Source organism: Musa acuminata, chromosome BXJ2-9, assembly GCF_036884655.1.
Source record: "Musa acuminata AAA Group cultivar baxijiao chromosome BXJ2-9, Cavendish_Baxijiao_AAA, whole genome shotgun sequence".
Taxonomy (NCBI): domain Eukaryota; kingdom Viridiplantae; phylum Streptophyta; class Magnoliopsida; order Zingiberales; family Musaceae; genus Musa; species Musa acuminata.
The window spans coordinates 2,662,896-2,685,141 of NC_088346.1; the positions used below are offsets into that span (position 1 = coordinate 2,662,896).

At 40.4% G+C, this 22,246-nt stretch overlaps 2 protein-coding genes and 1 long non-coding RNA gene across 5 annotated transcripts; 2 read left to right on the forward strand and 1 right to left on the reverse strand.

Annotated features, from left to right (window-relative positions):
- Positions 1-2,497: 2,497 nt before the first annotated feature.
- On the reverse strand, positions 2,498-5,660 carry LOC135621990 (uncharacterized). The gene is made up of 2 exons (XR_010490990.1): positions 5,330-5,660; positions 2,498-2,972 (listed from the first exon to the last, which is right to left on the reverse strand). It is a non-coding gene; the product is annotated as an uncharacterized LOC135621990 (long non-coding RNA).
- A 1,316-nt stretch (positions 5,661-6,976) lies between these two features.
- Positions 6,977-8,848, forward strand: LOC135622457 (uncharacterized protein C24B11.05-like). Of its 3 annotated transcripts, none has more exons than XM_065124330.1 (9): positions 6,977-7,113; positions 7,314-7,392; positions 7,474-7,539; positions 7,616-7,713; positions 7,788-7,825; positions 7,895-7,982; positions 8,064-8,339; positions 8,420-8,485; positions 8,562-8,848. In XM_065124330.1, the coding sequence occupies exons 2-9, from the start codon at positions 7,332-7,334 to the stop codon at positions 8,715-8,717; spliced, it is 849 nt and encodes a 282-aa protein (XP_064980402.1). In that variant the 5' UTR covers positions 6,977-7,113; positions 7,314-7,331; the 3' UTR covers positions 8,718-8,848. The 3 variants fall into 3 exon arrangements, with proteins under 3 accessions (XP_064980402.1, XP_064980403.1, XP_064980401.1); XM_065124331.1 differs by having other exon boundaries at positions 6,983-7,113; positions 7,220-7,392; positions 8,188-8,339; XM_065124329.1 differs by having other exon boundaries at positions 6,993-7,113; positions 7,220-7,392.
- A 2,719-nt stretch (positions 8,849-11,567) lies between these two features.
- Positions 11,568-20,424, forward strand: LOC135622458 (oxysterol-binding protein-related protein 3A-like). The gene is made up of 10 exons (XM_065124332.1): positions 11,568-11,874; positions 12,954-13,047; positions 14,132-14,248; positions 17,014-17,086; positions 17,166-17,284; positions 17,436-17,557; positions 17,758-17,934; positions 18,185-18,329; positions 19,518-19,696; positions 19,933-20,424. Exons 1-10 carry the CDS (start codon positions 11,774-11,776, stop codon positions 20,177-20,179), a joined length of 1,374 nt encoding a protein of 457 aa, XP_064980404.1. The 5' UTR covers positions 11,568-11,773; the 3' UTR covers positions 20,180-20,424.
- The last annotated feature ends 1,822 nt before the right edge of the window (positions 20,425-22,246 follow it).

Consider the following 22,246-nt stretch of genomic DNA (forward strand, 5'->3'; position numbering starts at 1 on the left):
CCAACTTTAATAAAGAGAGAGAGAGGAAAGTCTCCGTCATCTTTTTCCCTGCACAGCAAATGGTAGGCCGTGGAATCACCACCACGGCCACTACTGTTACGTGATCCACTTCAGTTCCTGCCTCGTCATTCCACAACATGAGATGCGTCCCACCGTCCTACCATGCCAGCTAGGCTGTCCCACGTGGACCGATGGGGCCGCCCCATCGTCGCGGCATCCGACAGCCACGAGGGCGACCCCGTGACGCCGGTCAGATCGGGATCGGCGGGCGGGTCCCGATCCGACTCGGACCGCTGTGCCCCAATCGCGATGGTGACTCAGTGCAGTCTGTTCCACGAAAGATATCGTTCGAACCGAGCAGCAAACGGCGTCCGGATTGCCCGCCAAGAGATGACTCGAATGACGGATCGGGTGACGGTGGGGTCCAACCCAAACACGAGTCTAACATGCATGGCATCACGTGCTCAGTCTCCTCGCCTAGATGGACGGATCGACGGCGGCAACGTGATGCCGGGACCCGATGAAACTGGTCAACGGTCAACTCACTCGACAACCATATGGGGAGCGGAGGAGAAGATGCCATGGAGCCAAGCAATTTATGTATCCGAGTGTGATCCGTACACAGTCATCACATGGAGAACGAGCATCGCGGCATGCAAAAATAACATCCTTTGATGCTCATCTCCTTAATCTCCTCTCCTCCTTAGCGATGAAGAGATGTTAGATATTAGATCAGTGATGATATAGTATACTAATAAAAGACAGGGAAAGGGCACTTATTTGCCTCGAAGATCTTTGGAGAATCCAAAGTCGAGACGAAAAAGATCCACTTCCTACATCGTCTTCTTCCAAGTCAGATCAAAGCCATTGGGAGGAGAAGAGATTCGGAAAGAAAGAATGGAAGGGGCATCACGTTGCATGATTCCTTCTTATCCCTCCTCACCGCGTAGCGGAATTCCCACACTGTACTTGGATAATGCGAACAGTTCCACCGGTGTACGTTGAAGTGACGTAGCCCATTAAATGCATGAAGTAAACAAATACCATGCACAGACATCGATAACTCATCATGTCAGTCGATGCCACCACCCAAAACTCGCCCGTTGTTCCGGTCTCTCTGTCACCATGAAATTTTTGCATGTCGATCCATCGATGATGCACGAAGAAGATGATGCTGCATACGATGCAGAGCACCCAAGCATGCTATGGCCTCCCAGATGGACGCTAATACAGTGGCCTCGGTAGAACACAGTTCCTCTCTCTCTCTCTCTCTCACACACGCACACACAACTTTCCTTGGCTTACTTGGGCCTACAGCTCGTAGATCTATCATCTGCAACCCTAATGGAGGTTCAAAACCTCTACAAGAACACAGAGACAGAGAAAAAAAAGGCATACGGTATACACACAACAAAAAGAATGAATCTAATACTCTATATGTCGGTGTTGAGAGAAAGATCACAGGTGTCGAAGGGTAGATATATCCTTCTTCTTCTTCTTCTACCGTGTCAAGGGTAGTCTCGCCAGCAAATGAGCATGGTGACGCAACGGCGCATGATGTAGAACCTGGCTCGCTGCTCCTTCACGAGGCCGGCGCAACGGCTCGAGAAGGACCTCGGCGGCTTCCTCCGCCCTTCCTTCGTGCTGGATGACCCTTTGAGGAAGTGCCCTCCGCCCTCAGTGGCCGCCACCTCTCTTCTGCTCCCGCTGCAGCTATTCCTGCTTTCTTTCTTTGAGAGCTTCCACTTCTCATCCGTGTAGATCTCCATCCCCCTCCCCCCCTCCCTGTTCCACTGCACCAGATCTAGTTATCTCCTCTCTCCTGTCCCACCTGAAGAATGAACTCAGCTATGCTCGTCTCTCAGAGAGAAGGAAGAGGAGAAGAAGGCAGGGGTTGAGTTTATCTATGGTTTGCTCAATGATGGTGTGATGAAGGGATCAGTAAGTAGGGTTCGGATATATAGATGGGGAAGAGAATATGGTGAAAGAGAACCGAGATTGGTGGTGTGCAGTGGGTATCACCACCTGGAAATCCTGCCACCTCTCTCTCTCTCTCTCTCTCTCTCTCTCTCTCTCTCTCTCTCTGCAATTGCTTAACTCTGAGACATCTTTCTCATTGTTGTAATTAAGAATGCTGAGATCCCGAGACCAACGTGAGGGCTCAAAGAATCACTGAGATGTGACTCGGCCGCATGCATCCAACTCGGCTTTGCCTTGGACAAAACAGAGAAGGAAACAAAGAACAAGCTGAGGGACTTGAGGCCCGGAAGTAATTGAACTTCTCCTCTTCCATACCAACTTTGAATTGCATGATCATTACATCTATGAAGAATCAGACATATATTAGAACATTTCTTGAGGGAGAGGTACATCATTTCTCTCTCTCTCTCTCTCTCTCTCATGGGCCATTTTACATGTAGAGTTTGATCAACTGAGACTTATCTCATCAAACAGGTTTGGGACTGAACTTGTCATCCATTATTGTCACTCCTGCTCGTGAAAGCACAGTGTAGCCGTATCAGTAGCAGTGGTAAATAGTGTTTTTGGCGTACAGATCTGTGTACAAACAGACTGTTTCCCATAGTAAATGGCCAAAAGCAAGCTCAGACATCCAGTACCAACCAGCTGCTGCTCTCTTCACACTTCCTTAACTATGCTTCAATGGAGTGCTTCTTCTCCCTTCACTCTCCTGAGCTGATATGGTAAAGCTCACACTCCCACTTCACTGAAATGGTGTTCCAAGGTCTCACTTCTATTGCTGCAGCAGCAAAACAAGTAGCTGCTCAGACATCCAGTACCAACCAGCTGATGCTCTCTTCCCACTTCCTTAACTATGCTTCAATGGATTGCTTCTTCTCCCTTCACTCTCCTGAGCTGATATGGTAAAGCTCACACTCCCACTTCAGTGAAATGGTGTTCCAAGGTCTCACATCTATTGCTGCAGCAGCAAAACCAGTAGCTGCACACCAAACCTGTCATCAGAATGAAAAGAAATTGTACTGATGATTAGGTGGGAAATATTTTTCATGACTTCCAAGGACAAATGTTTAGCTGTTTAGTGCCACTTCCTGATTTCTTTGCAGCATAATCCTCTCCTAATCACACACACACACACACACACACACACACACACACATATATATATATATAATATATATATACATACATTTACAATGCTTATGATTTTAGAGAGTATCTAGAAACATATACCAACTTTTTTTAAGTCTTAACCAAAACAAATACCTGATTTCTATTATTTCCTTACCCACCATGAGTAACTATTTGATTTAGTTTCACATTGAAAATAAATTAAGATGTAGATTGATCTATAAGATTTGATGAATATATTATTATTAACTTATGCTTAAATATTTTAGACTAGCGATTAAGACTCAATAAAATTAATAAATCAATTACATCATCAAACCCATTAAGCATTAATGTCTCACTACTATATACATATACATCATGAATACTGTTTATTAGCATGTTAGGAAAAAGTTTGTGTGTGAAAGGTAACTAAGAATTAGCAGATAAAAAACAGTTCTTCCAATAAGCTTTTAGGTTATATTCTTCCTTTGGGCTTCATCTCTGTACTGTTCATCGTTCCAATAACCAATCTGAAGTACTTGGCAACAATTCGAGCACAAAGACTCTTTCCAGATTCCAAAAGAGAGCATGCTGATGGTTTGATCCTGCTCAGAAAAATGTGTTGCCAGGTAAAGCTTTTGATCACATTCATCTTTATCATGCACTCAACTTTTAATATACTGGAAATTTTCTGCATTAGAAAGTTCCATATGCACATGTTGACATGTCAATGGGTGTCTTCTCTGCATCTCATTCGACACCACTTTGAAGGACATGCAAGTAAACATATGATATGATGAGCAAATGTTGCATTTGGTTTAGACCATCAGCTCTTCATTTCTACTGTGTCATGCAGAAATTAGGTTTGTGCTGCAGCTATACTATGCATATCCATACCTTTTTCAATGAAAATAAAAAAAAAACATCATCATTTACTACTCCATAGCAATAATAGCAAAGACATAAGTTTCAATTATTTGGTGTATGATATATGTATGTTTTGTTACCATTAAGATCCATAAAAAAATCATATGCTTAACTAAATTAAGGGTATTTATAATTCATATTAAAATCTATTTAAATCTTTCTTTATCTCTTCTCATATCATTAATAGGAATCATATCATCTCTTCTAACTACTACTAAACAAGGAAAACAAATATAGTATTTTTCTATAAACCAAATGGGACTCTTTTATTATTTTCTTTGCTTACGTCTATTTGAGTGTGAGAAGGATCACTATATATTTATTTATTGACCTTTGGTCACAACGCTTATGTTGTAATCTAAAAAGAAAAATAAAAATAATATTAGAATTATGTCATCATCACAATAGAGATTCCAAGAATGAAAGGATCTCGATTGGTATCACTATTTGGTATCAACGGATTGGAGTCCTAATCTCTGTTCTTCTGATGTCTGCTGCCTTAATAATTGATGACCAATAGTAGCCAATGGATGTCTGGAGTCACCTCTACGAGTTCCTTGGCTGATACGCGACTCCAAGTATTATGTGAACGAGATGTCAAGGTTGATAGAGCTCGAGAACATCTTATAATTGCACAGCAACAATGGCAAGTGCAGGCAGCGACAGATAGGTCACTTTCTGAATTATTGGTTGGGTCCAAATGCCTATATGGGTATATAGAAGTCATTTATATGTATTAGCCAAATACTTAGCCATCATTCTTCTGTGTGATACAACACCAACAGTTGGGCAAAGTATAGAAAGCCACATATTGTATTCTCCCTTCGGAATATGCATTATTGCATATGCATCATTTGATGATGGTTGGGTGCAGTGCACTCCAAGCCACCTGAAATGAAAAGTAGGACATTTGCAGTGGTCGATTAGGGGATTGCATGAACTGTTGCTTGAATGTGGTTTTTGTAGAGAAATCTGTGATTCTTTTCTCACCTCCATTTGTATTTTATATCTCTTTTTCTATGAAAGTCTATGTTAGAGGTTTGTCCGACGAGACATATCTCATCATTAATATTGTAATCACTGATTTAAGGAGGGAATAATATGATCTTTATATACTGTCTGTCATATAGCATATTCTGTAAGCTTTCTATCATTTCTAATAATTGATGTAGCATGTCTAACAAGCACAGAATGAATAAGAACAGTCACACATAGCTTTGGCACAGATCTGTTCTTCTCAGCCTAGTAAAATAAGAGAGGGTATAACATGTGAAGCATATCGCAGCTGCTGCACTTGGAAAAGAATACCCACCTGTTTCACATATTTCAGCATCCCCTCACCATCTGATAACATAATGAACTTGATTCGATGGTGCATCCTCCTCCCCCCACCTGCACTCGTCGTCTTCGGCTGTGCGTTGCTCATTTGCTTAAGAGAAGATGCGACCAGTATAATGCTTCCCCACAGTCGATGGATGCCAGTGCACTACACCTGGAGTGCACAAAAGAAAACCTCTTGTTTGTATGTAGGTGGCGATTGAAGAAAGTATGTATGTGCAGGCTCAGGTTGAAGTCCTCTCTGCAGCAACGCTGAGATTCTTGCTTGCTCAAGTACTAGCTACTTTTGACATCTTATGATTGGAGCTATTAGAGGTGAATTATTTTGATGGACCCATCCGGTGCAGAAGCTGCTGCTGGAGTCCAGCTAGCTAGCATTGCCCACTGAAGAACTTGTAGGGCACCCACTGTAGCACACTGGATGTGGAGTCTCAAGGTAAGAGATGATGAGCAATGGTTAGCTACCACAACATTTCATTCACTGCCAGCCCGGCAGATTCTTCTTTGAGGAGAGTTCATCAGCCATCAAACCCTCATCAACCATTATTATGCTGATCACAGGATTCAGATAAGCCACAGATGGGGCCATATCACAGAAGGTGACTGTCACCTACAACTCATCAGTGTTCTCATGGCTGCCAAAAACACACTTGCTTTGGACTTATCAACATGTATCCTTAATTATCCTGCCACTGTCATGACACGAGTCAATCTTATCAATGATTTGGTCTCCATGTCTCACAAAAGTATTACCAGCATCATTCATCTGGAAAATTTACACATCCTATTTAAGTGAAGTAAAGATGAACACATAAAAGATTCAAATTCACCTGTAATTGTTGAGATAGAATAGATAAATGCTGTTTAAGTACTTAAGTTACAGAGGAGAATAGAAATAAGTTTCGAGAGTTTTAAATAAGTTAAAGTATAGAAAAAAAAAATTATAATTAAAAAATATAAGAAAAACTTTGAAATTGAGTCAAAATTCAAGAAAAATATTTTATCTAATCTTACTTCTTCTGGAAACTAAAAAGACAACATGTATTTTCTAAAGCAAAAAAAAAAAAAAAAAAACCATTAGATATCCCCTCTATATTGACAAAAAATCACATACAATCTCATGATCAAAATGAGACAAAATATGCCAACATGGTTATTACTTAATGCAGCTTCTTCTTTCAAGAATATAATCGATCAATGTTTTTCAAAGCTTTGCAATGAAGAAACCCTAATGATCTAAATGAACACGACTTGTTCACGATTAAATGCAATCTAAATATCTTCCTCTACTCCAACCACTCTTCCGACTCCATCTTCCTTCCACACAGACACCACCTCCCCCAGGTACGAGCATATCAATCATGAATCTGTCGTCCCATCTCCACCGTCAAACTTCATCCGGACGGTCCACGCTTCGTCCGACGAGGGGCACTCCCGTAAATAAGCTCACGTCTAGGGGTGCAATTCCAGCCTGAGATCCGTCGCAGTCGGTATCTAGAAGCTACAGATCATCCAATCAGCACGTGACAGCTGGACAGCCAGAAGCCACCAAGCAATTTCCACGTCCCTTTCGCTCAATAATTAACCAAAAATAAATTACTTTAAGCTGCTAATTGCGGCTTTGAGGGGGACGCGTCGGCTATTTAAACCGGCGCAGCCCGACCATCCTCCTTCCCCCTTCGCCTCCCATCTCCGTTGCTCTGTTTCATTGAGGAGAAGTTCCCATCGCCCAGCGATCGGTTCCTCCTCTTTGTTCCGGTAAGCTTCACTTCCATGACTCGGGAAACGAGGTCGGTCGGAAGACCGTACTCTCTCTCTCTCTCTCTAGTCGTTCTTACAGAAACGGCAAAGAACTTTGGATCAGATACGGGTGAAGTAGATTGTGGTGTTTGGAATACCAACAGCTCCTTTTGGTGATCATTCGAACTGTTGATGACTCTGGTCTTATGTATCTGAAGCTTCTAATAGAGATCAAGATGGAGTACGAGGACCGGTGCCGGCAATCTCAGAGGGGTAAATATGATTGCCTCCTCTTCGGTAAGCGTTTGATTTGGCCGTTCACTTTGCGTTTCTGATCTTGGATCGGTTCTTCATCCTCCGCTGTTTTCCTACGTGCAGATCTTGATGACACCCTCTACCCGTTGAGTTCCGGAATCGCAATCCAGTGCCGAAACAACATTGGAGGTACGGCAGCTGTCTCTTTTAGTTCATGGCTGCTTGCCTCTGTTGTTCTGACAGGAAGATTTCCTTCGATTTGCAGATTATTTGGTTGAGAAGCTTGGGATCGAGGAGAACAAGGTATCGGCCTTGTGTAATCTTCTGTACAAGAACTACGGCACGACGATGGCTGGCTTAAAGGTACGTTGCTCGTGTTTCATCTACGTCTTATTGTTCTTGTTGTCGTCATGCCAACCGGTCTACTTGTTTCGCAGGCCATTGGCTACGACTTCGACTATGACGATTACCACAGGTTTCGACTCTAAAACTTGCTGCGATTTCTGTGTCTCATGTTTCGTACTGATAGTTTGTGGTTTACCAGCTTCGTTCATGGAAGATTACCGCACGAGAATCTGAAGCCAGACCCTGTTCTCCGGCAACTCTTGCTGAGCCTTCCCATTCGCAAAGTCGTAAGTTCTTCCATTGTTCTACAAAAGCTTCCTCCGTCTCTCTGTCTCTCCAATTCATGGATCTTTCCGGCTGCGATCCAGGTGTTCACGAACGCCGATGAGGTCCATGCCGCGAAGGTGCTGAAGAAGCTGAGACTGGAAGACTGTTTCGAAGGAATCATATGCTTCGAGACTCTCAATCCACCATCCTCCTCCTCTGTGACAGAAACCTCGAGCCAGATCTTCGACATCGTCGAACACTTCGCTCGACCTGACACCGGAGGAATCGAACTGCCGAAGACTCCGATCCTCTGCAAGCCATCGCTCGAAGCCATGGAGTACGCCCTCAGGATCGCCAACATCGATCCCCAGAGAACCGTAAGACGCATCTACGTACGATATCGTCGCTCCTTGAATTCTGTGGCTGATACGATACATTTGTTTACGATGCGTTGCAGGTTTTCTTTGATGACAGCGTGCGGAACGTTCAATCAGGGAAACGCATTGGGCTGCACACTGTGCTGGTAAATCTCTTACCGCCGAATGCTTCATCTCTACCGAGGCATGTGTTTCTCATGGCCTGCTGATTCATGGACGCAGGTGGGCACTGCGCACAAAGTCAAAGGCGCCGACTACGCTTTGGAAAGCATCCATAACATCAGGGAAGCACTGCCCGGGCTGTGGGAGGAGGCCGAGAAATCTGACGGCATTAGGTACTCCAGCAAGGTCGCAATGGAAACATCGGTCACTGCTTAGCTCCTCCCCGTCGAGTTCATCCATCCATCCATCATCACTGTGACGAGGGGGAAAGGATTAATCTCCATAAACTGTTCCCATAATTTGTGGTTCGATTGTGTATGTCCAGAAATAAATGTTTTCCTGCAACACATTGTTGGCGTATTTGCTGTTCCTTTCATCGGTTTCCATGAAATACCACCAAAAAAGAAGAATAAATAATGCTGGAGAATGGTGTTCGGCCATCAGAATCTCAAGTACAAATTTGCTCTCCATGAATTCAACCGCAACTCCATCAATTATCACCACTCCTTCAACAGTGGTACTCTCTCATTGGCTTGTCAAGGAGAAAGCAACAGGGAGAACTGAACTGCTATGTTCTCCATCACCTAATCAATAATTCCACTAAAAGTCATCATGGAATGATATGATATACACACACAGATCATCTGCTGGTGTGCAGGTCCCCATCAGTCCCCCAAGTCAGTGATCATATCTCACACTCTTTGGAGGCATCCATCACACTCTGTGAACACAGAAAACGACCCCTGAACAAGAGAGCCAAATACAACTGCATCTTTTGCAGCAGTGTATTCCATGTTTCGGAACATGGTTGAAGTTGAATTCCTATGCTATAAAAGTTCAGTGGGGAAAGTTGCAGAAGCATATGTTGGATAACTAAAGGTGTGTGTGTGTGTGTGTGTGTGCTTGGCATGAATGATTTCCTCAACTCTCAGTGACCTAAAAAGGGTGGACTTTATTTCCAACATGTCACTCTCCACTTGTCTTTTCTTTCAGAGAAGCTACAGTTTACCTGTCACTTTTGCATCCATGGCTTCATAATTGTGTACGGCAATATCCATAGATTCTCCTTCCCATCGATGGAAAACATTAAATGATAATAATTTAGGAGACATAATTATTTATGAAAAGACAAGAATTTCTTTCAGGAAAATTATTAGGTTTTTCTTATGACATCTGTATTGTGGTTGCAATGAGTTTGGAATGCAAATTCTATACATGACATATTGGGGATCCCTTCATAATCAATCATCTCACCGTCATCTTTCTTATCAATATAAGCAAGGATGAACAATTTTGGAGTGACTTTTTTATGATGATTATAGGGTACCTCAAAAAATAGAATTTGTATTTGCTTTGGTCAAATCAATTTTCAGATAAAAAAATTGAAAATAAAATAAAATATTTTGAAGTGATAGACACATCAACTTATTGAATTTAAATCACAATCCAAAAAATACTTGAGGTGAAATTGATCACCTTATAGACTAATCTAAATCTTTTATATGAGATTAAACTGGAGGAGTTGGAGTTATCAATATAAATAAACACACCCCTCAAGTGAGAAGGTTTGATTCCAAGGCTGCACATGATATGGATGATGACTTGTTAGGCAGAGTCTGCAAGTGGTGATGGAACTATTGCAGGTGTTTGATCAAATGATTCATAGTGTACTCTACTACTTGGCTTCAGTGTTTGCAATGTTCAGTAGTAGTACATTGTACTACTACTTGTCCATCATACTGGCTGCAATGGATGGATGTTTGGTGTCCAATTCTCAATTATCTAACTTTAAAGCAAGAAATCATATCTTTGACCAACAATAACCTATAAAAACCTGATGGATGAATTTGCTTGATTAACAAAGATATCATTTTGAGAATTCTTTTCATGAAGAAATGAGATCCTTTCAAGTATGCACTTCACAATTTTCATATGTATACAAATAAAAACACTTGAGAGACTTAAAGAGTTTCCTTTCTTTAAAAGATTCAGAGTGGCTCCAGAGAATTTGTAGTAGTATACAAGAGGTTCTAGAGTTGAGTTAAAGCTAACAGAAAATAATTAGCTTACTTGCATGGATTATTATTACATAATAGAGAACATGATTTTTTATGGATTGTATTTTAGTTTATATTTTTATTTGTTATTGATTTGGTACCAAACCCTGAAACATAAATTAGATGATGGTGAATACATGCATTAATAAAAGAAAAAAAAATAGAGGCAGAATTTTGCAACCATGTAATTGATAAAGGAGTAAATAAAGAGCACAATAAATCTATTAGCTTGCATAGACAAAACAAAAAAAGAAAAAAGAAAAAAGTGCAGAAAATAATTAATAATAATTATAAAGATGATTTTTTTTTTTAAAATTATAATAGAATAGTTTTTAATTTTTGAAATAATCAAAGGAGACTTATTTTTAATTTATTTTTCAATGTTGAATTTACCTTTTTGGGATCTTTAAATATCCAACCTTTCCAAGTTTAGAAATACTTTACTCTACCTTACACATTTTTATATAATATTTATGTTTCTCCAATTATCATGAAAATTTATATCTATCTCTTTCATTAACATTCTTCCAAAAAATATATAGTTAAACATAATTAGCTAATTACAGTTAATCTATGTTCATGTGAAAATATCTTACATACTTAAATTAATAAAAAATATTTTTTTGATAAGATTTTGAGATCGAATACTTAATCAAAACACTTTCGAAAAAAACAAAAAAATTAATTATAGCCAACATTAGTTAGATTAAATTATATATATATATATTGATACTTAAGACATCCCTAATATTCTTATAATAATCATAATAAATTTCTAAAGCATATCAAACATATCTAAAAATTTCATTAATAGTCAAAACGAAAATTGCTTGCATATTTTTAAATTTAGAGGGGTGATTACAAAAACTATATGTTTCAAGGGATATATTTGCAATGTTTTCATTACGTCAGCCAAAACGGAGGGCTTTGTTATCATTTCAGGAACTTAGGGGGCTTTTTGTTAATTTGACCGGGTTTCAACTCCTCCACGTTCTTATTCTCCGTTCGTTCTGCCGTGTCGACCCCTCGCTGTTTCCAACGCCGGGAGCAGCCAGGAGAAGGGGGCGCTAACTCGTGGATCCGTGCTCGCTTCGCGTGGATCCGAGCTTCGAAGTTGCAGATCCGCCGGCGGTGGGGCTCCGATCCATCCGACCTTCTTCTTCCGCTCGCGATTCGGGGATCCGTGGCTTTTGAGTTTGGATTAGGGTTGTCGTCATGGGTTCGAAAGATGAGAAGCCCGTGGGTGGTGGGTTCTTCTCCGCGATCACGTCGAGCGTTCGGAACTGGGGCAGCGCGATGCATAAATCCGTAAATGGGTACGAGTTTTCTCAAGATCTGTTGCCTCTTTACCTGAACATTTTCCTGAGTCTGTTTCTGTTAAATTGAACTGTTCTTGATGTGCTTGAAGGTGGCCGTATATTTCATGGGGGAGCTTGTCCATGTTGTCTAACTTTTTGTTCTTGAAGTATTGAGCTATAGACTCTGGATTTCTTTTGATGAATTATGTTTCATAAGGTGATTACTCTGTACTTGATATCAAAGAAGAGGTGATTGATGCTCATAAGTAAGTGATTTTTTACTTGTGTGGTGATGAAATGGAGTTGAGCCAGGGAAAAATGATACTTAAGTGCACAAGCAATAGAATAGTGAATTATTAGTAGAAAAAGTTCTTTGCACTTGAATAGTATTGTGGCGGCAAAATGTGGCTAAATCATCGCATTTTAACATCTTGTTTGTGGACCTATTTGAAGAACTTTATTGCATGGTTCGTATTATCGGTTTGTACTGGTGTATCGATTAGCTGTCGGTATGATATGTACTGAGCAGTACCGACATATAGTACATGAGAGCATATTAATGTATTACTTGTACCGGTCTCCTATCGAACCGGTATATACTGCTTGTACCGAGCGGTATGTCACGGTATGACAAACCTTACTTTATTATATCATGATATTATTAATTGATTTTATTTGAGAAAAATCTTTCCCGTTATCACGTTCAGGCCTAGAGAAACAGTAGAGTGTGCGTTGATTACTAGTCTTCCATTTGATAGGTTATAAATTCCACTGCTATTAGATCTTGCTTCCTTGTTGTTAACTGCTTATCATTGAGTAAATGATTGCTTGTGAGTAGCAAAAGGTTTCTATACTTTCATCTTCTTCCATCAACCCAGTTCCTACTACATTTTATTGTTGTCTGTTGGTACCAACCATTTGGCCTGGTAACCATATCAAAATAAGAAAAAACAATGTGGTTTAATATGTTTTGTGGCTTAATATTGGCTGTCTTTATTGCAATGCTGGGTTGGTTCTTGCATAAAAGATTCAAGTTTTTAGCTGTGTTGAATTAGTTACCGAACATAGCAAAAAATAATTTAATTGGTATGGCTCAGGCTATTGGGTTATGAAGGACTTGAAGTTATCAATCCTGATGGAGGCACTGAAGATGCAGAGGCAGAAGCCCAACGTGGAAGGTGGAAGCAAGAGGTATTGTTGTCTTTAGTTGTTATGCCAATTTTCATAATTCAGCTTTGCCATTAATTTCTGGACACATGTATTCTAAATTTGCTTAAGACTGGAATGAAAGAGTTCATAAAGAACACTCTGTTTTTTCCCATATATTTGTTTCCTTTATATGCAAAGCCAAACGTTATTGAAATGCCAGGCAAATAATTACTCTTACATCCTTTTTAACCATATATACTTATGGTGCATGCTTGTGAAGAAGTGTTTGACCTGGTGATCTTTTGGAAACCTTTTGTCATTGATATTAGTTACTCTGATTTGCCATTACTGCTTACAGAAACCTGATTTGTTCATGGAGATTGAATTTCCTTAACCATTGTAAGAAGACTTCAATTATCCATGTTATAAGTGATCCATTTGTATTATAATGGTTTTAGAGATAATAAAGAAGTGAACTTTATTCCAATACTGTAAACTAGGAGAATAGTTGCGACCATCAACATGTCCAATGTGATTACTTAACATTAATATTCCCCAAATGCTTTTTGTTGTTTACGTTGTTCCAAGGAGCAAAATTGTCTAATGGAGCAACTTGAAACATTTTTCAGACTCTGATTTTAAACATTCCTGGTTTCAGCCATAAATGCAGCCTTTTATTTTAGGAAAGCAACCTCAAATCTTTACTTGTAAGAGTAAGACTATGTATATTGACCCCTAGACCACTATTAGTTTGAAAATGATGCACCGGACAGCCATTTTCTTTTATATTAAGGTAATCAATCCATATATTTTACTAGTAGAGTTTAATTGTTATCTTGCATCAGCTGCCATGTCTTTTTATTATGACGATGATACATATCTCCTTTATTTTGGAAAATTTAGAAGGAAAAAAAATCATCTGCTTGGCTAAGTTCACCTTTTGTAATTTTGTTTTAAACTTAATCTGAAGAGACAAGTATATATGAGATAGTTGCTTTCTTTGTGGTTCCTAGATCTGTTAAAACAAAAATGCCAAGTTTATCTTTTTTGTTGCATCTATCACTTCTATGCATATACAAGGCATGGTTATTCTATCTCATTTATGGTCTCTTTTACTAATTTATAGGATCGAGATGGTTATTGGAAGATGATGCACAAATATATAGGCTCAGATGTGACATCAATGGTGACATTGCCTGTTATCATTTTTGAGCCAATGACAATGCTTCAGAAAATGGCTGAGGTTAGTGCTAATTTGGGCTTTAGCCGTTGTAATGAGTTTTCTATATCGTCATGTGTCAATCTGTACCCAAGGAGCCTTCTGCTTCTGCTTCTCATTTAAAGTTGTTAATTTCCAGTGACATACACCCCTTTTTCTTTTGGCAAGAATCTCGCTAGCTGTGTTTTCTTCTTGTATCTCTAGCTTCTGAATTACATCTATTTGTTGCAAGATCTAGCCATCTGCCATGTGATGTAACTTTGTACCAAGTGAAGCTTTTATCTGATTAGCTGTTGGCAACACATTCATCTGAAGAAAAATGTTATATGTACAAACTTGATCAACTTTTCCTATTAGATAAAGGTTCTTGGCTTTAGTTTTTAGTTTCAGATCAACTTTGGGAGTACAAACTTGATCAACTTATACCCTTGTTTAATCAAGGAAGTAGATTTTTAGTTTGCTAGATTTAAAACAATGTAACTTTCTTTCAATTGTGAATGTCTGTTATATCAATAATACATGTTGCAGTTGAAAAATTATCTTGAGAAGTGACAGTTAAGGCTTCTGCTACATTCTTTTTAGTAATTGCAATTTGAACATCATGGTTTAGAGTTCATTTTGTGGATGCTACATAGTGTTACGGACGGTCGTCGCGCACCCGCAACAACTCCGTTCAACGAACTGTTCGTCGCTCACATCCACCTGTATAGCTTCTTGGCAGCATGTTTTGCCTTGGTTTTGAGTCATTTTGCTTGTAAAAATGTAAGTTCGAACAAGTTGCAGCGTTACCAAGCGATCGCTCACCGAACCGAGTAAAATAGCCTCAAAACAGCCCAAAACAGCTCCGTTTTCATGTGCCACTGGTTGTTTTCTGCAGTCCGCCTCCGCTCACCAAAACGTCAACCATCTCAGCCTCTTTAAACCCCCCGGGTGGCACAGGGCTGGATGGGGCTTCGGTATAGTATCGGGTGTTGAACAACCTTTCGCAAGTTCGCACGTTACCTTGACGGGAACTTGTTGTCGCGTCCGGCACCCGGTGAGCAACTGTTTGTGGACTTGCAGCTGTTCGTTCAACCCTCTAAAGTCCTTGATTTCTCCCTCTCCCTCTTTTCTCTTGTGCACGCAAGGTGTTCGCTGAATTGCTTGTAAAGCTTTTCCTTTTCGCGAGATGTCGGGACTTGTCCGTCGCTCGTTCTTTCGAACTAATCAACTTTCTCTTTTATAGGTCCTTCGGGACCTGCGAGAGGTTGCAAGTGGGCTGATCTTTGCGGAGCAATATTGCAAGGGCGAAGCGCGACTTAGGTAACGCAAGCTAAGTTCGCGTCTTTGCCACAAGGGTGCCTCGCGACTTAGGCAACGCAAGCTAAGTTTGCGTCTTGGCCGCAAGGGTGCCTCACGCCTTAGGCAATTCCAGCTAAGGCCGTGACAATAGGTCATGGTCACATTTGAGATCTCTTTTTCATTTTCTGCTGTCAATTGTCATAATCTGTCTTTGTTTGATTTTTTAGATTTGGCTAGTTGTCTTTCACCCGGAAATAGGCAATGGACACATACACATTCACAAAGTAGAAATCATGAACTTAATTATTCTGGCTCTCAATCAATATTGGTCAGCAAAAGTGCTAATTCGAAGGAGAATTTCATGACTAGTTGGCATTATAAAATTATCGATAAAGGGGTGTCAGTACTCCCATTTTGATCCTTTGCCACTAATAAAATCAAATGTAGGCAGAGAGATTGATTTTTGAGACCTAAAGTGAGAGGAATTATCATGATTCATTTAAAGTTATTTTGTTCGGACATTCTTATCCATGATGTAAATTTTTTGTCATTTTCATTCTGACTCCTTTTGCATATGCCTTTAATATGCCAGGGATGATCTTACAATATGAATCTCTCTCTCTCTCTCTCACTCACTCACTCACTCACACACACTATGTATCTGTTTATCGATCCATGTCGTTCCCACTTACTGACCCTGATCACCAGTTGAATTCTAAATTAGTGACAAGAACCCCTTATGCATGTGTGGAGACTTTTGTCTTGGAGTACTAATATGCTGTTAACTTCCACAGAGTGCTTAATCCTTCCATTGCAATATAGCCTTCTAGACTTGCTCCATGCCTGCCCTATTCCATTCGAGGGCTACTTCTGCATATACCAATGCTGTGAATGTTTTCCATATTTCATGGGGAATTTGGCAAAAGAATGGTCCATCCCTCATTTGGCAGATAACTAAATCTGGGTATGTTTGCACATAGGATGTTAGAAACCAGGGACTTTCTGGACTTAAAGCAAGGTTCGCAATACCGTACCGTACCGGAGTTTCGACCTGCGCTCGGTACCGGTACAGTACGGTATACCGCTCGGTACACCCAGGTGTACCGAGCGGTATATTCAGGCGTGCCGAGCACTGTAGCAGTGCTATACTGCTACAGTACTGCTACAGTACCAGACCGGTAACAGGCAATCCGCGTACCGGAAGCCTGTCGGACCAGTACGTACCGCCCGTACCGGGCGGTACGGACCGGTACTGCAAACCATGACTTAAAGCACACATGTTGGATAACCATGAAAGCACACACTTAACCAGTGTATATGTGCAAATTTTAAGAGAAATCTCCTTCCATCATTTGCCTATTGCATTTTTCAGACTCTACATTTTTGGGATAGCATTAACAGAACAGAATATGGTATTTCCTCATATATCTGTCTCATACATGTTCTTTATGATATGGGAGATGCTGTTCATGATGTGCATATCTTAATAAATTCAATATTTGTTTCAGTTAATGGAGTATTGCCACTTGTTAGATCTGGCAGATGAATGTGAGGACCCCTACATGCGGTTAGTTTATGCTTGTAAGTATATTTTTCCATCTTTTATATGTTGACTTTGTTGTATGCATAGTTTGATGCAAAGCTTGGTTGTCCTTTCCAGCCTCTTGGGCAATTTCTATCTATTTTGCCTATCAACGAACATGGAAACCTTTTAATCCTATCCTTGGAGAGACTTATGAAATGGCTAATCATGGTGGTCTGACATTCATTGCAGAGCAGGTTGGTTGTTTCTATGCTGCTCCATTTGCTCAGAATTTCAGTTGAGCACTAATCTTTAGTTTTTCACTTGTTCAACATATGCTTCCTGTTTGAGAGTACTGATAGCTCTTGTTCTTTCTGTTTCCTGACTCATGCATCATCATACTTTCAGGTTAGTCATCATCCACCAATGAGTGCTGCACACGCAGAGAATGAACATTTTACTTATGATATCACCTCAAAATTGAAAACAAAATTCTTAGGAAACTCGTTGGAAATTTATCCAGTTGGAAGGTGGGCTATTCCAGAACTAACGCTTGAAGAGTGCAGTTTCTATCTTAATTATTATTTTTTGATGCATAATCAAGAAATATCTTTTTTCTTAACCACCAACACTTTATAAATAATGTAACTTGTTTTGATCTTATAAGCTGGCTTGTTTGTGAATTTGGAACAGTTTCCTGAAATAAGAAGCTGGTTTGCATGTGATGCAGGACAAGGGTGAAGCTAAAGAAAGATGGTGTTATCTTGGATTTGGTGCCTCCTCCCACAAAGGTTAATAACCTTATATTTGGGCGCACATGGGTTGACTCACCTGGGGAGATGATTATGACAAACTTGACAACTGGGGACAAAGTTGTGTTATATTTCCAACCATGTGGTTGGTTTGGGTATGGTTCATTAATCTAATCCATTTGAATTATCATAGGTTATTGTTGTATGATTTTCTTTGTTACAACAGCATTAGTGATCCTTCCGCACTAATGGAAGGTAAAACGATTGCCAGCTTTTAACCTTGGAGTTGTATGGATTTTCTTGTTCTGTTTCTTTTTTTATTCTTCATTCTAGTATCTACGTGGTTGCTTATTGATTTTATCTGCTGCATTTTTTTAAAGCACATCTCGCTGAATGTACTGACAGGGCTGGGCGGTACGAAGTGGATGGATATGTATATAGTGCAGAAGAAGAACCTAAAATATTGATGACAGGAAAATGGAATGAGTCAATGAGTTGCCAGCCCTGTGATCAAGAAGGAGAACCCTTGCCGGGCACTGAACTAAAAGAGGTCCATATCAGTCTTCTATGAAATAGCTACATTCACGGAAGCAAGTATATTAGGGTTTGTGGAAATAGCTACGTTCTTCTAAAATAAATTTTTTGTTTAGAAAAAATTTCAATATATCATGTGCTATTGATTTAATTATATTCCCTCTAATGTAAAAGTAGTGAAACAGTTATTTGCAAGGAGCTATTTGACTAGGTTGTTCCATTATTTGGAACAGAAGCATAACAATTGGGCAGATGCTTGAATATGCCTAGAGCTTACTAGGTCATAGAGGTTTGGTGAAAAATTAGCTGGTCCCTTTCGTAAGAACTAAAACATTTGCTAGTTTTTGATACTGGTTCGTTTGAGTATGGTCATCCTTACACTATCCAAAACAACAGTTTACATGAGCCAACTTGTTAAGTAGGTTAGGTGACGAGCAGTGATATGGAAGGAATTAATTTTGGTAAGAAAAGAAGCAACACATAATAGAATGTAAACTATATGGGGAAACACTAGTGTAGATTATACAATGCCATGAGAACATATAAGTATTGAAATCTTAACCATATCAAGATATTCAAATTTATGTTGCATTCAAACTGAAGGTGCCAAATAGGCTTGGTAAAGGTCTTGGCTGTCACTATCAAGTTCTGGGACTGCTCCTTCATGGACCTGGCTGACGAGGTCTAGTGTCATGGAAATAGATTCTCTGCTTGCAAGGTTGGGGCTGTTAAATTGACTTATCCCACATCCTGCATTAGTAGGAGCTTTGTGCACACTGTGCTTCATTTTTATAACCCTGAATTGCTTGCCTTACATTTAAATATAATATCAATCAATAGCCAAAATAATGTATCATCTAGGTGTTTTCAGTGGATGATTATTGCAGATGACTTATGTGATGATTATGATCAATACATTGGTGAATGATTAATTGGTTATTTCACGATTTTGACAAAAAAGTCTGTGAATATTGTTGTACATATCTCGGGTCCTGTTCATGAATTACAATGATATTACTTTTACATTTTTAATATCCGATTACTACTGATGAAAATATTTCATGTCATTTAATTTTGCTACATCTTTTTAGATTGCGTTCATTGCTTATTATTTCCTGTTAGTTTGTTGTAATACTAGTGGCCGAGGAATTATTTTTCAGTCACTGATGAGTTATGCTTTCTTTTCTTTTTCTGTATTTTGAAGGTATGGAGAGTTGCTGCCACCCCAGAAAAGGACAAATTCCAGTACACATATTTTGCACATAAGATAAACAGCTTTGACACAGCATCTAAAAAGTTGTTGGCATCAGACTCCCGATTGCGGCCTGACAGATATGCCCTCGAGAAAGGTGATATGTCCAAGGCTGGTGCAGAAAAGAGCAGGTGGGCACTTTTTAAGAACAAGCAAGTTAATTTTTCTACTTGCACGCACATTTCAAAATTTGATTCTCGGCAACTTTGACTTTCAGAAAATTAATCTTCTTTAGATAATATAGTATTGCATTGGAGTGTGCATTTTGGGTCTTTATTTTCTGTAGCTTTTCCAGAGGAAAGAGATTTTCATACTTTCCAGAGATTCCATCTTTTAATTTTTTTGTGTATGTTGTTGATGTTTTCAGCTTGGAGGAGCGGCAGCGAGCAGAGAAAAGAAATCGAGAGGTCCAGGGACATCAATTTACCCCAAGATGGTTCAACATGACAAGCGAAGTTACTCCTACACCTTGGGGTGATATAGAGGTATACGAATATAATGGTAGATACACAGAACACCGGGCTAGAATCGATAGCTCCGGTTCCATCGATGAGACTGATATCAACACCGTTGAGTTCAACCCATGGCAGTATGGTGATTTGTCTGCCCAATAAGGAATTTTCGCTTGGTACAAACATTGAACGCTTTTAAGAATGCATTTGGACGGGTGGTGGTATGAAAATTATTTCTAGTGTTTGTATGGTGGATAGCAAAACATTTATCTTTCCGTGGGGCCTTTGTGGATGTCATCAGTTTCATATGTTTTTGTATTGCTTACTCCTAGATGACTGAGCTCGTTTGCCTTTTAATGTAATGTTCCATAATACCTTGTTATAACCAGGGTTCCTAAATTCTTGAAGATGCCATTCCCTAACCTCTCTCCTCCTTTCTTGTGTTTGAGCCTGAAGTTGGAGAAACCTTGGGTACTGAAGTTTTCTTTGACTGCAAGTTTTCTTAGGTAGGAAAATTTTGTTGAACTTTTGCTCCTGTTATGTTCTCATTGTGTTTGAACCAGGGTTCTTGGCTGTTTTTGATGTTTGTATATGGTATGGTCCTAAAGTTGGAGAAACTAACTGACTCGTTCATTGGATGCTAGTATTCGTCGACCGTAAATTCTAGTAGGTTGTATGTCCAGTTCTTGGATTTGTTGATTACTTTGTTCTGTGTAGACTACACGATAAACACTTGGATCAACTCTGCTTCAACTCATAGCTGTTTTAACTTGTGAGTCGTGTCTTCTACAGGACGAAGGCAACTCATAAAAAGGAGAAGTGCGACCGAAGATGAGAACCCGAGCCACTTGGAGCGTCGCTGTCACCGACCGCCATCTTTATGACCTCACCTCCCATTGGCGGCATTTGTTCTGGGAACAAACAAACGGAATGGCAATGAGACCATTTGGGAGCGGCTGTCCCTGTCAGGACCTCCCTTTCCTCGAGTCTCATGAGCGTGTGAGGCTTTGCTCATTATGAATCGCAAAGATATTTTTCTCGTTACGATTTCAACTTCATCACTCGAATCATAGAGGAGCAGCAAAACATGTCAGGTCATGTACTCAACCTTTTTTTTTCTCGTCTAAACTTGTTTTCGATAGCTGGACTAATGCTTAATTAATTAAAATGTTTAAGAATCATCTAAGTCCCAACTGGTTTATTCATCCTAAAATTTTCCCTCACGCGCCTTTGTTCTCTCTCTGCTAGTCCACTTTTTGGCGTGCCTTGCGATTGGAGGCCGCGGTGGGGCCACCGGCACGGAAACATTTTCCACATCCAATCGTCGACGGTTGGCGGCTGTTCTTTAAAACTCGATCTGATCCATCTTTCTGTCACTCCACATTCCGAAGAACACACCGAAGGCGGCCGACACTCCCACCACAGGTGTGCCCGTTTACTGTGCGCGTAGAACGGCACCTGAGCCCTGGTTCTTCCTCCTTTCATTTTTATGTACGATGATGTTGGGACTATTTCGGAGCGCTATAAGCAGCCTACGCTTCAAAGCAGAACGAGCTTCTTGGAGCCCACCACAAGCTGCTTCACCCCATTGTCATCTCACGTCGACCATCCCGTGAAATTGATGTCTCGCCCCCATCAGATGTCCACCGCTCTGCAACCACCATGCGACAGTCGTCGTGCCACCTTCTGTGCTGTTGCTTAATGGTCGCTTTCTATTACGGTGCAAGCAGAAGGTATTACCAATACTCATGGATTTAAGTGCATCCTCCTAGGTCGCAATTCACGTCATGGAGTATGCATCCACTAGGCAGTAGTGTCGGAAGTAGACCTTCTTCTGTTGTCCCTCTCTCTAACCTCATGTCCACACCTACACGTGAAGCGACAAAGCTAAGTGACTGAGAAGCAATTTCACCCTTGAAACTTCACAGGGGTGATTTTGTGTCCACCTGAGCAGCTTTTCTGCGTCACATTTGCACTCGAGTCATCCATCGATAAACTCACCGCTACACTTCGAGCGTCGGACAAAGGGGTCATCGGAAAAGACGGAGACAACTGCCGGTTGCAGCACTTTTGATCCATCAAAGAGAGAACACGCGTAACCCCACACGTGTCGGTTTAACCGGTGAGACCGTGGGTGCAAGCGGCCTACCGTCACGGAAGCCGTCAACGGACTCCCGGTCACAATAAACCCCGGGCGTTCTCCCAGCCACACACGCCACCCACCCCATC